The sequence below is a fragment of the Trachemys scripta genome, chromosome 11, assembly GCF_013100865.1.
Source record: "Trachemys scripta elegans isolate TJP31775 chromosome 11, CAS_Tse_1.0, whole genome shotgun sequence".
Classification (NCBI taxonomy): domain Eukaryota; kingdom Metazoa; phylum Chordata; order Testudines; family Emydidae; genus Trachemys; species Trachemys scripta.
This window is the reverse complement of record NC_048308.1, coordinates 25592720-25607991: the sequence shown is the minus strand read 5'-3', so window position 1 is coordinate 25607991 and position 15272 is coordinate 25592720. Positions and strand designations below refer to the sequence as shown.

At 38.0% G+C, this 15272-nt stretch overlaps 1 protein-coding gene across 1 annotated transcript in view; it reads right to left on the bottom strand.

The window, feature by feature from the left end:
* The window catches only part of RIF1 (replication timing regulatory factor 1), a 54950-nt gene that overhangs the window by 18335 nt on the left and 21343 nt on the right, over window positions 1-15272 (bottom strand). Inside the window, exons 15-22 of the mRNA XM_034785582.1 lie at window positions 13944-14030; window positions 11247-11320; window positions 10900-11080; window positions 8416-8523; window positions 6899-7045; window positions 4301-4400; window positions 1909-2173; window positions 305-347 (exon numbers count right to left, since the gene is read on the bottom strand). Coding sequence (XP_034641473.1) covers window positions 305-347; window positions 1909-2173; window positions 4301-4400; window positions 6899-7045; window positions 8416-8523; window positions 10900-11080; window positions 11247-11320; window positions 13944-14030 — 1005 coding nt within the window. The remainder of the gene's footprint in view (window positions 1-304; window positions 348-1908; window positions 2174-4300; window positions 4401-6898; window positions 7046-8415; window positions 8524-10899; window positions 11081-11246; window positions 11321-13943; window positions 14031-15272) is intronic.

Sequence of the window (15272 nt, the reverse complement as noted above, 5' to 3'; positions counted from 1 at the left end):
AATAGTGAAATAAACAAGATTTATATAGTGGCAGTTTATGTGGATATGACAAGAATATGGCCTGGACTCAGTTCCACAGAAATACTAAACCTCTATGTATGAAGGAGCCCATAATATTTAATTCAACGTAGGTTTGTACTTCACCCTAGCCAGTTTTCAGTTCAAGTTTGTAGTACACCTTTAAGCGAAATGCTTACTAGCTTGCCTTAATACAAATACAATTTTGTTTTTAGAGCACAAAATTCTCAGATTTAAATGTCATACAGTATTAGTTCTTTCCCAGACTTTTTCTGCTAAAATTTACCTTGTTGCTGAGACTACTGTACACTCTAGATACATCAGCAAGCCTATGAAAGAAAGAACATAGTATGGATGAAGTATTCATGAAATATTTCTTAATCCTATTTGTTCTCATCAAACGTTTCCAACAATGTTGATATACGACACTTGAAAAGATGCAATAGTCTATCTTCAAGGTCTCACACCAACATATGAAGTTGCATATTATTTTAATAGCTACATTTAATAATTGACAACCCTTCTTGATTCCCCCATAATGGCCATAAACAAACTTTTTAAGCTAATGAGCATAACAATTAAAAATTAGTTCTAATAATCCCCACAGAGTAGTTTACAGATCCATAACTAATTGTTTTCTATTAGAGTAATTTCTGCTACCTTCCTTCTGCTCCTCTTGGTCTGAGCTACACCGACTCTGCAAGTAAACTTCCCTAACTAACTTCAGAGAGATTTTTGCATACATAGCTGCAGGAGCACATGGAGAAAGTTTAATACAGTATCCAATAGGCTTAACTGTAACCACCTTGCATGGTGAAAATTAAACAGATTAATAGTTTTCACCTCCAAAAATAAACATTTTTAAAGGAAAGTCTTTGGAAAATACAATGGAATGCAGAGCATTGCAAAAATATTTCAAAACCTTTATATAAAATTTCCCCCAGTTAAAACATTTTAGGCTTTTAGTTAAGTTGAAAACATGCGTCTGACGAAGCGGGTATTCACCCACAAAAGCTTATGCTCCAATACATCTGTTAGTCTCTGTTGCTTTTTACAGATCCAGATTAACACGGCTACCCCTCTGATTCTTAATAGTGCTTAACCCATGCAACTGTATACTGAATAAATTTCTTTATACCTTCTGCTATACAGTTTCAAAGTGGATTACTTAAGATATTGTATATTCCTATTGGAATCTGTTTAAAGAAAAACAAATTGGAAATAGCTCTTCGGTTGGTAAGATTAGATAACTGGAAGTGTGTGTTAATTAGCACATTAAAGAAGACTGGGGTTTATAAATGCTATTTTATGCAAAAGTTTATATTTTGGATAAATGTATTAATGTTAAAGATAGTCATGATAAACACAAAATACTTTTAAAGAGTAAAGTTTTCAATGTGAGGGTTAAGTGGAGAAACAGGATAGGGATCCTGAGGTTGACACTATGTTCATTCTGGAGGAACAACATTGTTAAAGACCACCTTCAAATTAAAGCTATTACTAGCAAGTCCTTATTTGGAATCCCAGGGAGACCTCACTGTCCAACAGTTTATGCTCAATGTAATTACAGAGCAAGAATACAGCAGTTTTGAAGAATGGAGTCTTCAGAAAATAGGTTACCAATATTCTAGTAGTAGTTGTGTATCCAACTTGTACAAATTCAAACTTGATATCTGAAATTCAGGCTGAATTCTATAAGGTACAGGGCGCTCTCAAATACCACTAAATTCAGCAGGAGTTGTGGACACTTAGTACCTCACAGAAGCTTTGGTTAGCCTGATTTATGGGCTATATTTTAATATAGCATGCTGCAGATGCCACAGTTTCACCAATATGCAGCAATATTACAATGTACATTTATCTAGAAGTCATAATTTCTGAAATACTCACTTTGTTTTTTCATAAAACATTGCAAGTGGTTTTGACAGAGTTGCAAACATAGTTCTGATCATCGAAGGCAAAGAAATATGGCTAATGATGTTGTGAAGAATAACAATAATTGAAGTGCCAACCGAGATCAATGTTTCTGACTGGGTATCTTTGGAACTGAGCATATGGAAAGAGTTTATCAACTTCACTAGAAGTTTAAAGAGGGAGGCCAGCTTTCCAAGAGGTTCCTTTTTCTTCTTAGACCAATCTGTAGGTGTCTGTGGGGCTAAGGTAAAAAATAAATCCATTAAAGATAGTGACCTTAAACTTTCCCTTCTGCTTTATACAAAATTCAAATCAATGTTGTCTGACATACAATATTAAAATGAAATAGCTCAGGATTAGAATGAAATAGCCCTGGTCAATAGTAAACAGCATATTTGGACTCCTAAAATAGCTCATCAGTATAAATACAGTTATTCAAATCCACTATAACCAATAAAAATTCTAATTTAGTGCAGTTGCTGTGGATTTGATTCCAATTTGCCATTCACCCACCCTTATGGCCTGGAACTGATGCAGGAGCTTTGACACTGAGTGATCTTACATACTCAAATTCTGTGTGTAAAAAACAGAAGGGCCAGATTCTGATACATTTAGTCATGTGGACTAATACTCAAAATTGGATAAAACTGAAAAAGTTTCAATTAAAAGTTTACATCACATTATTTCAAGGGGAAAATCATTTCTCTTCAGCTCTAACTAGTACAGAGGTGGGCAAACTACAGCCCGCAGACCACATCTGGCCCCCGGGATCCGCCTGCCCAGCCCCTGAGCTCCTGGCCTGGGAGGCTAGCCCCCATTCCCTTCCCTGCTGTTCCCCCTCCTCCGCAGCCTCAGCTCACTGTGCCACCGGCACAATGCTCTGGGTGACAGAGCAGCTGCAGAGCCGCGGCCTGAGGTGGTGCTCTGTGCTGCGAGGTGGCATGGCTCCCTGTCCTGGTGCTCTGGGAGGCATGGCTGTAGCACCGCCAGCCACCGGTGCTCCAGGCAACGCGGTAAGAGGGCAGGGAGCGGGGGGGAGGGGGAGGAAGAAGGGCAGGGAGAGGTTGGATAGAGGGCAGGGGAGTTCGGGGAGGTGGTCAGGGGTGTGGATAGGGGTCGGGGCGGTCAGAGGGGTTGGATGGGGGCAGGAGTCCCAGGGGGGCAGTCAGGAATGACAGGAGGGGTTGGATGGGGCAGTCAGGGGCGAGGGGTCCCGGGCCAGTCAGGGAGGGGTGGATGGGGCAGGGGTCCTGGAGGGGCCCATCAGGGGACAGGGAACGGGGGGGGGGAGGGAGAAGGAGTTGGATGGGGCAGGCCCTCTATACAATTTCGGAAACCTAATGTGGCCCTCAAGCCAAAAAGTTTGCCCACCCTTGAACTAGTACCTCCACTCCCTGAGTAGTCCTCCTAGATAGCTGCATGTAAGATACTACTCAATGTGTGCAAGGATGGCAGATGCTACAGTAAAAAATTAACTCAATTTCCATTTGAAGTTCCATCTTTAAAATGATGTTCTAGTGTTTACTTCAATTTTAATGGCTATGAACAGGACAGGGGACCAGGAAAACCAGTAACATTGTGTGCCCTAACACCTTCTGTATTTATAGATCAATAGCGCAAATAAAATGTGGAAAACAATTTCACTAACATAGGACTTTGGGTCAGTTATATGGGACACAAAACTAATAAAATGAAGTAATGCCCATTTCAAGTGCAGCACGGATAAGTGTTATGAAACGTAACCACAGGTGCAGAAACTTTTACGTTTTAAAGTTAATTGCTTAATGTATAAATTCTTCAAGGCACATCATACATTAAACTAAAACTGGAAACTGTAGAGTAATAATCAAGTGTTGTTCTTTTAGGCTATCTTTTAACAAAGAAGTATGTGAAACGCAGGAGTTTTTGGACTGCTACTAAAATAAAATGCCTTAGTAGACTTAAGACTTTAAAAAATGAAACTATAATTGAACTCTCAACTAAATTTTCCCAATTTTAAAGGATATTTATGTTTTCAATAATCCACTAAACAGGAAAAAATTACCTGTCATAATATACCAACCTATACCCTGATTTTCACATATGCTGAGCCCCAAGGAGCTTTTACCAAGCTTGCATGGGAGCTGCTAAACGCTCAATACTTCTGAAAAATCAGACCTAAGTGCTTAAGTATGGATTTAGGAGCTTAATTTTAGTTTCCTATTTTTGAAAATCTTGGACTCAACTCTTAATTAAGAAAGAAAAATACCTCAGAGGTGGACTGTTAAGAATGTACAATACCTAATTTATCACTTGCAATAATTCTAGTTTTCAACCATTTACTCTTTGAAATCACGGAACAAATCCAATTATTGGAAATTTTTCTTACATATATTTTTTGGCTGATATTTAGTACCATATGGTGCAAAGTTGATGCAGTCAACCATAACTGATACAATATGGGTGAGACCATCCACCACTGACAGGCTCTAAGGGGGAAAAAAAGCAAAAATCATTAGCAAAGCCAGGGCCACGGGGGTAGAGAAAAATGTGAAACAGTGTTTGAAAGAAATCTAGTAGTGATTGTGGGTAACAATCTGGATAAATGTTCGCAACTATAATAAATGGCAAGGAGACCAATGCAATTTTAAATTGCAAGTAGGAAATAATCAGGGCCAGGTTACCAGCTAGTCTAAGTCAGCATCACTCCACTGAATTCAAACAAGCAGATTTACACAAGCTAAAAATTCAGCCCTCTAGCTTTATCCCATGTATTACTGCATTCAATTCTGACACCACATTACCAGAAATACTTGCAAATGGAAGGACTTTAGAGAGGAACAAAAAAAATGATTATAAGTCTAGAGGAATTGCCCCCTAATGAAATGTTTTATCATATCGCAATGTGTGGCTAGCTGAAGGACTGTCACGCTAAGAGTGCACATTTTTGGTTAAAATATTGTAAACCTAGCAATAAGATCTGCATAACAAGGAAGTTCAAGGGGCATATGATTAATCAATTGCTAATAGGAACACTAAGTTTGAGAGAGCATTTCCCTCAACCCATCGTGTTTGCCTAAAAAGAACTACATTTTGTTTAAATAATTGTGCCAAAACTGTTAAACTTTCATAGAATTTATACTTTGAAGTTCTTCAATTTAAAATAAGTCTGAGTGCAACAGCTATTACTGAAAATATAAGAGTCAGATGCAAATTTCCTATATTAGAATTAAGAGATGTGGTAGTATCAAGAGGGAGTTTAACAACAAGTGACAAATTTGTAGCATTGCAATTGTGTAGCTCTATTTCTCAGGCTTGACCTTTGTTTTTCTCTAATAGGCTTGTGGCAAGTTCAACGTCTTACTCTACTTCAGTACTTAAAGACCAAATCCAAAAATGTCCTTCAGTTGCAGTTTTACAGATAGAGCATAATCACATAATATTTGTATAGCTAATAATTAGCGTCCAGGTTTAATCAACTGAAATTGCCTCAAAATCTCCTGTGCAGCTTACAGTTCTATGCATCTGTTCAGTGGGATGGGAGGCCTAAGGATGAATCACAGACACATTACTTTGCTAATGTAGGGCTTGTCCACATTTCAAAAAGGACTAGATCAAAGCATATACTTGAACCACTAGCGCACATCAGCAGGTTCCACATGGACAGTTAGTCTGCGGCAGGCTAGTGTAAGGTAGATTCACACCCCAGCTTGCTACAAATTAAATGTTCATGTAGACAGGCTCTGAGGACTTCCCATATTGATTATAAAATTCTATTTGTTCAGCTGGAACAGCACTCATTTTATGATTTCAAATTTACTGAATTGTGTATTTAACAACCATATTAGGCAGTAGAGCTTTCACTTCATGAAGAAGCCATCTCCTATTAGACAATGTAAATTCCATTCATGATCTGTAAATGGGTTAAAACAAAATTCTTGTTAACTATGTTGCTGGGTTATGTTAAAAACTAGAAAATTGATAAAGACTTGATATTTTGATAAATGCTTTATAAAAAATTTTTATAATCTATTCATGTGCAAATTACTTCAAACAATCTCTGAATCAACTCCTAATTTCTGTAGGAAAAGGATTATGTATTTTTCACCTGGTTTGTGTAAATAATTCTGACTGTAGTGTACTATTTGCTGTAGTTTATAATCAGATCTACATTGTTAAAGAAGCAGCTAACATAGGCTGAAGGGCAAGGTGCCACATTTACAGTACTACTGTTACATGTGCTAGCTCCATTAGAATTAGCACACATATGCCTATCTGTACTACAATCACACTTTCACCTACAGTGTAGCCCTAAATTCCCTCTAAGCTGCGTGGTCACATAGCTGCCTATTAAGCTCCATGCAAGGACTCCCCCCAGGCTTCTCTAGCTGCAGCAGTTCAGGGCTGGGGGAGAAGCACCTCTCCCCATGTTGCGCCAAGTCCAGGGCAGGCCCATGTCTTGGCCAGAGGGGAGAGGCACCTCTCCCCGCCGCAGCCCTGAACTCCTGCAGCTAGAGAGGGCTGGGGGAGTCCTCGCCCCCCACCGTAGCCCTGAGGCAGCCTGCACCCCAAACCCCTTATATCCCTGGCCCCACCCCAGAGCCCTCATCCCCCCACACCCTAACCCTCTACCCCAGCCCTGAGCCCCCCTCCCACACTCTGAACCCCTCAGCCCCACCCCCACTGCACGAATTCTGTTATGTATACCAAAATGGAGGTGATGTGTGACATATCACCTCCATATTGGTATACATAACAATTCATTCCACACATGTATGTAAAAAATTAGAGGGAGCACTGGTGTAGACATACTTTTATAATCTAACTCCTGATGTTTAGGTTTGACTAGGCCTATAACAAAGTTTGATGGTTAAATTTAAATTTAACTGAGGAAATGCAAAACAAAAGTTAAAGTGGAAGTGTTTTTCCATGTGCAGACTGCATCAGCAGGAGTTTTATATAATTTAATATTGTGGTTTATACTTACTACTAGGGCTTCATCTTCTAGTCCAGATATTTTGGCACAAAGTTCTTCACAGCACAGATTTTCTTCTGCCGTTGCCACTAAAGCAGCACAGCGGGCAAATGTTCTATACAGCTCTGACCAGGTGCGCAACAAGGACTTCATAGAGGGCTTTAACGACCAAAACAGAAGTTATACATATAAAAATCAAAACAGTTTGTACAATTTTTCCTTCTTTCTGTATGTCAGAAGTCAAAGTGGGCAAGCTATTTGATTTTCTTCCTGAGCAGTGGGGAGAGATCCACCAAGTCTAATCTTGATTTTGTGTTTTTATATTCCTTTCTCTATTTGTCAGTAGAACTATACCAAGTAACTGAAGCCTCGCCTACATTTTTCTAATAGGAAAAGCTTTTTCACATTTCAGTTAACAAAACTGCACTGCTTTAAGATCTAAATATAGATATGATATAGATAAGAAACCCTGTGGTTACAAGTTTTGCTTTTATCATCAAAAGACTATAAAATGCCAAGACATTAACCTTAGGAGTACACACAAATACAGAACACAAGTTTATTTATAAGGACGTAATATAAAAATGCCCATACTAAGTCAGACCAATGGTCCACCTAGCCCAGTATCCTGTCTTCCGACACTGGCCAGGGCCAGATTCTTTGAACAGAATAAACAGAACAGGGCAATTATCAAGAGATCTATCCCACCATATAGTCCCAGCTTCTGGCAGTCAGAGGGTTAGTAATACCCTGGGCATGGGGTCGCATCCCTGACCATCTTGGTTAATAGCCACTGATGGACCTATCCTCCATGAACTTAATTCTTTTGTGAACCTAGTTATAGTTTTGGCCTTCACAACATCCCCTGGCAACATGTTCCACAGGTTGATTGTGTTGTGTGAAGTACTTGCTTATGCTTGTTTTAAACCTGCTGCCTATTAATTTAATTGGGTGATCCCTGGTTTGTGTGTTACGTGAAAGGGTAAATAACACTTTCTTCAGAGTAACAGCCGTGTTAGTCTGTATCCGCAAAAAGAACAGGAGTACTTGCGGCACCTTAGAGACTAACAAATTTATTAGAGCATAAGCTTTCGTGGGCTACAGCCCACTTCTTCGGATGCAAGCTTATGCTCTAATAAATTTGTTAGTCTCTAAGGTGCCACAAGTACTCCTGTTCTTTTTGCTAACACTTTCTTGTTGATTTTCTCCATACCATTCATGAGTCTAGCGACCTCAATCGTATGTCCCCTTAGCTCTTTTTAAGCTGTATATACAGCATGGTGCTCATTTCAAAAACTTCCAGATAAGTAGAAAAACTAAAAAATAAATAACTTGCACTCAGTTTAAACGTTTCTAGGAGACAAAGAGAAAGATTTAAGAATAGCCAGGTGTGAGCGGATTTGGAGCCAGCTTACTTTGCATACATAAGATTCAGTATCTTAGACCCAAAGGAAGATTTGCTTGCCAACGTTTAATGTTTACTAGAAACAATGCATTTTTACAGAATAAGATTTGTTTTCATTTCTTACCTGTGGAAATTCTTGAATAGGGAAAATGTGGTTTATGGGTAACAGCAGTGCACTATAAACAGCATTAAAGTTGTGTTCCAATGCATCTCCCTGATTTACTTCACTAGTCTAAATAAACCACAAAACAGTAACTTATTAGATAAGCAACCTACAAGGAGCAAAGGCCACCCAGATTAAATTTGGTTTCTAGTTTTTTCAATAAAGCTTTTACAAATTAAGACTAGAGTAATTTCATTTTTTAATTTTACAGTGTTTGCTAGTTTGGTTGAGAATCTAAAAATAGGCTATCAACTAGTTAAACAAAAAAGCAACAATGACCACTCAATTTTCACTGTCAAGAGAAAAATGCAAGAGAGAGTAAACAATCTATAAAATAGGATTCCAGGAATCATTCTGAAGCAATAGAAACCGGTACAAGCATGGCTGAGAGCTATTTTTGTTTACAGTATCACCAGGTTGAATCATAACTGGGATCAGCTGTTTATTACCGTCCAATTTTTAAATTTGCAGCTATTTTTGATTTTTTTTTTTAAAAAGTTACAAATTACACTTGTGTGACAGCATGGGCTTTTAGCTACTGTGAAAATCAACATTAGTGAAAAAATGAATTCTAAAGTAATAGAATTATTAATAATAACTAGAGATTTTATTGGTAATTTAAGTGACTTAAAATACTTTAAAAACTATTCATAGTTTTAAGGCCAAGGGACCATTATGATTATTTAGCTGTACTTCCTGCACAACACAGGCCAGAGAATTTCAGCCAGTGATTCCTGCATCAAGCCTATAACTTCTGGTTAAGACAGAATATATATTTTAGAAAGACATTCAGTTTTCATTTAAATTCTTCACATGATAGATTCTCCATCTCATAAGAACGGCCATACTGGGTAAGACCAATGGTCCATCTGGTCCAGTATCCCGTCTTCTGACAGTGGCCAATGCCAGGTGCTTCAGAGGGAATGAATAGAACAGGTAATCATCAAGTGATCCATCACCTGTTGCCCATTCCCAGCTTCTGGCAAACAGAGGCTAGAGACACCATTCCTGCCCATCCTGGCTAATAGCCATCTTATTCCTGGGTAAGCTGTTTCAATGGTTAATTACCCTCATTGTTAAGAATTTGCACCTTCTGTCTAGTATGAATGTATTTAGCTTCAGACGCCAACTGTTGAACCTTGTTATATCCTTGTCCAGTAAAAGAGCACTAATATAAGTTTCTCTTTATGTAGGTGCTTATAAACTGATCAAGTCACCTTTTTACCTTCTTTTGACTAAAAGTAAGTAAACAGTGTCTCACTATAAGGCACGTTTTCATGACCTCAATTAATTTTTTGTAGCTCTTTGCAAAACCCTTTCCACTTTGTCAGCCCCCGTTTTTGAAATGTGGAAACTAGGACTGGGTACTGCATTTCAGTAACAGTCTCACAAACGTCAACTAGAGGAAATAGCATGTCTCCACTTCTCATTGACATCCCCCCCCCACTTATACCTACAAGTATAGAGCAGCTGTCTTAGCTGGACCCTCGCATTGGGCGATCATTTTCAATGGGTTAGACACAAAGACCCACCCCAAATTCTTTTCAGAGTCATTGTTATGTAGGCTGTAGTCCATCATATAAGTATGACATACTTTCTTGGTGCTGACATATGACCTTGCATTTGGCAGGATTCAAATGTGTTACTCAAAGGAGCCCAGTTTACCAAGCAATACAGATCATTTTGTAGAACTGGCCTGTCATTTACTACCCTCTCAATTTGCATCATCTACAAACTACCAGCAATGATTTTTATGATTAATATAATTGGTCCCTTTAATTTTGAAGAGTAGAAAATACAACAACAAATCAATTATGGAAAGTTATTTATTATTCCATCTACTTGATGTGTAATTTTACTTTAAAAAGTGACTAAATTATGACACTATTTCAGTGACCCTACATAAAAATATTCAGTTTACAAAAGGTTGGTTTATATAACAAAGCATCCACCTAGACGACTTCTCAATCATCACTAGCCATAAAAATTCTGCAGGACAAGTTATGTTCTTTATCACTCCTGTGAAACTCCACTGAAGCTAATAAAAGCACTTATGAATTATTCACATTTGATATCTGAGAAATATGAAATATTAGCAATGTCATATTGACATCACTTTTCAGAATAGAGGCATACTTTAAAAATCTACTTTTGGACAGCCTTCCACTATTGATCAACTACAAACTACAATTATTTACTCTCTCTTGTAAAAAGATGAAGTAACACTTGCACTGTCTCTGTCTGTCTAAGGATGTAAACTCTTTGGGCAGGTGACTGATAACTGTATTTTTTATGGCTGTGCTTTTTTTTTTTTTTTTAAAAAGAGCCATGAATTTACCAAAATGTCAAAATATGCTATTTCTTGCCTTCATGTGATCATAGTCTCATTGCTGATAAGACAATCACACACTAAAATGTTTATGAGTATTTGGTATAATACTATACCTGGTTAATCCATTCAGTCAATGGGTTAACGACAATACTCCACATTCTCCAAAGATGTTCCTTATTTTCCACCTGTTTTGCACACTGATTAATAATGCAGAACACAGACTCGCTGAAAGCCAAAGGAGATGTGGGGCCAGACAAAACACAACCCACAAGGACTTCCAAATTTAGGAAGAACCTAAAAACAAAAAGTTTAAAAGTTAAGCAATTATGGGGGGAAGTAATATTTAAAATTCACAGGAAAAGCCTCTAAAAGTCAGCATAGTGAGGTACAGAAAAACAGGGCAAGTTTAGTAACAAAACAAATGAACATTCTTAAATAGTTCCAGAATGGGATCACCTACCTCTCATCTGTTACACACCATTCCAACAGATTATTATGGAAAGATAGTTGAATTAAGAACAAAGCTGGTGTTCCCTTGAAAGAAAAAAAAAATTAATCAGCCTTTTGAACTGTACTTTCATTAATGAAGTTTTTATTTCAGTCAGAATAGTGTATAGGGTAGGTTTTTCTTTCAGTTAATGATCCGTAAACACAATATATAGGAGCTATATAAATTTAACTCCACGGGCCAGTAATTTACTCAGTCAACTAAAATTCCGAACTTGAATTCTGTACAAAAAAATGTGGTCACTTAATTACAACATCTAGAAACGGAAGTTTGTAGGTGGAAAGAGGAGAAATATGAATCAAATTATTCAGACACCCTTACCTAGTGCAGAAAACCACCATAAACTATCAGACTCCTATACGGCAGATTTTGCATTTGCCAAGTTACTGCCAAAAACGTATTTAGTATTTGCCAAATATTAAACAGATTAATCAACCCCTACAGCAGCAACTAAACCTCAAAAACAGATGAATTTTTTTTTAAATTAACTTGTTAGAAAAATTATACAGACATGGGGGCAGAGTCCCTCTCCTTCACCTAAATGCACTTTTCTTTGATTCTTTTTGAGAAACGTATGCTCTCGAGTGCTTCCATACAGTGTTAAAGAGGTTTGTCAGTAGCCACTGCTACTGAGGCATCTAACCAGATAATGACCCACAATAACTTTAGTCTACTGTAACTCATGCCCCACCCGAGGCTCATGACGTTTTCTACAAACCTAAATTAACAATAGCATTGAAACCATGGGTTTACTGCTGTATCAATAGTATGACTGATGCACTGAGGACGCCTATCCAAAGCAGCACTACTACATAAGAGTGAAAATCCTCCCAGTAGCCAGCATAGTATTGACTTCTGAGAGATCTTGAGATGTAAGGACTGTCACCCAAATAGATTCCTCACCTTCTGGAAGAAAGATCTTCATTCTTTGCAGTTCCCTTGTCTTTGTGGGGATTGGAAGACAACTGAAAAGCTACAACTATAGCGATGAACTGATGGATAGAGGAGAACTGCATTGACAGATGGAGGACTAACTCTGAACATGTTTGGGGGCCCATTACTGACTGTTAACCTGTCCTTGAAGGTGATCACAAAGTTACTTGGGGATCTCAAAGACAAGCAAGAAAGAGGATGTCCCCAGGCTTCCCCCCTGTCAAGCTACAGGATGTTGGGGTGAAATACCTGGTTGCTCCACGCAATCCTTTTGAGGCTTGAGGGGAAATTTATTCTTGGGGACCCATATTGACCAGTGAGAGAGTAAAGAGAACACACCACGTGTTGGACATGAGTGAACCAAGGGATTGTACTTATATACAACATGTCTTTATTCAAAATGAAGTGGATTTCCTTGCCTCTAGTAAAGTTTGTCTTCTCTGGATACTGCTTAACCATCTCAGTGATGACTTATCCCTGGCTCATAAAGTAATTTAGAAGTCTAAATGTTTTTTTCTTTAAAATGCATCATATAATACTAAATGACAAGCAATGTCAGAAAAAACTCCCAAGAGGGCAGTGCATTGTGTATCACATGTCAAATTGCCAATTACTAACATGGCCTTCAGCAGCGCATTCATGATGGAATTTGGCCCCAGCCAATATTTAGCGAGTGCCACTAGTTAGCCAGTATACATTAAAAATATATTACTTACGCCACATTAATATGTCTGAAGCGCACAGTATGAATATTGTGTGTATGCATGTTGGGCAGTTATACCAACTCAACTGTGCTGTTTTGCTCAAAATGCTAATCACTCTTGTTCACTGATATATCCCACAAAACCTTGGAACATGACAACTCGGCATTTGGCATAAGTGGCTAGTAAATTGTCAAAGGCAAAATACATTAATGTTCTGCCCTGATACAAGCAGGTGAGGTATTTTTGCAGACTAGTACTGGGAATGCTAGTATCCAAAACAAAAATAAGGAAGGTACAGAATAAGTTAAGGAACTGGTGGGTTGGATCTTACCTGACTATGAAGTGCTTTCTAACTAGTAAGCAACTGTCTTATAAATACAAATGGTTTAGGGCCTATTTTGGGAGCAAACATTGTGTATAAGGTGAACTGAACAGTGCTGCAAGAAACTGCTTCCCAGAAGGACTGGTATCATATTAACCCTTTCCTTCCTGAGGTGTATGGTTATTGACTTTTAGCAATAAATTAGCTAAGTTTGATTATTTTGTCTCGAACATTTTTTGTGACATACCACACATGTAGTCAATCAATTAGCTAGACTATTAATCAACATACTGCTCCATCAATAACATGTAACAAAAGGTTATATAAACAGACCGTGTTGTCTTCTTGGGTACGGTCTATGACCCTTGCAATAAATAGTGTGCTCAACAATACAAGGAGGTCACTTTCACAAATATGTCTCTTCAGAGTATTTTTCAGACATAAGGAATTGCTAACCCTGTTTCAACTCATTTTAATCTCATTTATTGATCCAGTTAAACTGTCTGTGACAAGGGAATGCTAAACTTGTTCCAGACATTCTAAAATAAAAATACCCGTGAGAACTGTATAATTTCACCAAGATATGGCTCTTTTGGCTTACATAGTGTACCATGAATATTCAGTGTACCCCAACTCCTTTCTCAACACTAACAAAATATAAAAAAAAAATATAACTAAGGTTTTACTTACATTTAAAAGATCCATGTCAGCAACCTGATATGCTGGTGATCCCAATACTTTTGAAGGTAATTCTTTAATTGTAATTTCTATAAGGGTCTGAAGGAGGGAAGCAAACAAGGAAACAGGCAAGTATTTAAAAAAAGAATCCTTCAGAACAGACTATGTATAAATGTCTAATTCTATGCAAGAGCCAAATACTAGCAAGTAAATGAGAAACCAGATGTTAACAACTGGTTTGAAGTCTTCTGTAGTGGCATAAAGAAAGCAGCCTTACAAACAGTTGCTCTCTGAATGAATGACAACTTAGGAAGAAAAGGGATACAAATGACTCACACCATGGGACTCATGCTGACATTTGATATATACTCCTTAAGGGTTCCTACAAAAGCAATCTATGTAGTTTGCCAAGATAACTTAATTTTTTAAAATTCTTTCATAAAAATTACTGTCAGTTCTTTAGAACCTGAAGTTTTGGTGCAGCCATTGCAAGAAACTGGTATCAAAATCTAGGTTTCAATTATATGGTATCTACTTAACAGCACATAAGAAATTATAGGTTTAATGTGACGTTGCACCCCATAATGCTTTATAGAAATATGCTTACGAGTGTAAATATGACAAAACTGGAATATGTTTTATGCTAGATATGCCATGTAACATATCTTTGCAAAGGTTATGTTCTTCTGCATATAGTCATCCTATTTGTATACATGTATCATTTTTATATCTGAAGTTATGAGCGCTGGCTCTATGTTTGTATTTAAAGTGTTTGCTGTAGAAAGCACCTAAGGCAGATTCGGTCAAAATAGTGTGAAGGGGTTATTCAAGTAATTCGGAGTACTTGGCTAACAATAGACCTTGATAGATGCCAATCCACATCTGAGCTTTCCTGGGAACTCCTGTAAAGAACTGAGTCATGCATGGACATGCACTTGCCCATGTGACTCCAAAACTCCATCTTGGAGTTGGATACTGCATAGGAGAGGAGAAGGGGTGTCCACCCACAAGAGAAAGTCTATTTAAGCCCCTGGGAAACCCCTCCATTTGGTCTTCAGCTGGCTCAAGAGATAGCCTCTCCACCCCAAGGAGATTCCTGAAAGAAACTGGAACAAAGGACAATAACTACAGGGGTGTGAGTGATTGCTGGACCCAGACTAGAAGGAGGCTAGTCTGTCAAAGCAGCTTATTGGAACATCTCTGAGGATGAGACTTACCTGCATTTAGCTTCCTACTGTATTAGGCTTAGACTTGCGTGTTTTATTTTATTTGGTAATTTACTTTGTTGTCTGTCTGTCTTTACTTGAAACCACTTAAATCCTACTTTTTGTATTTAATAAA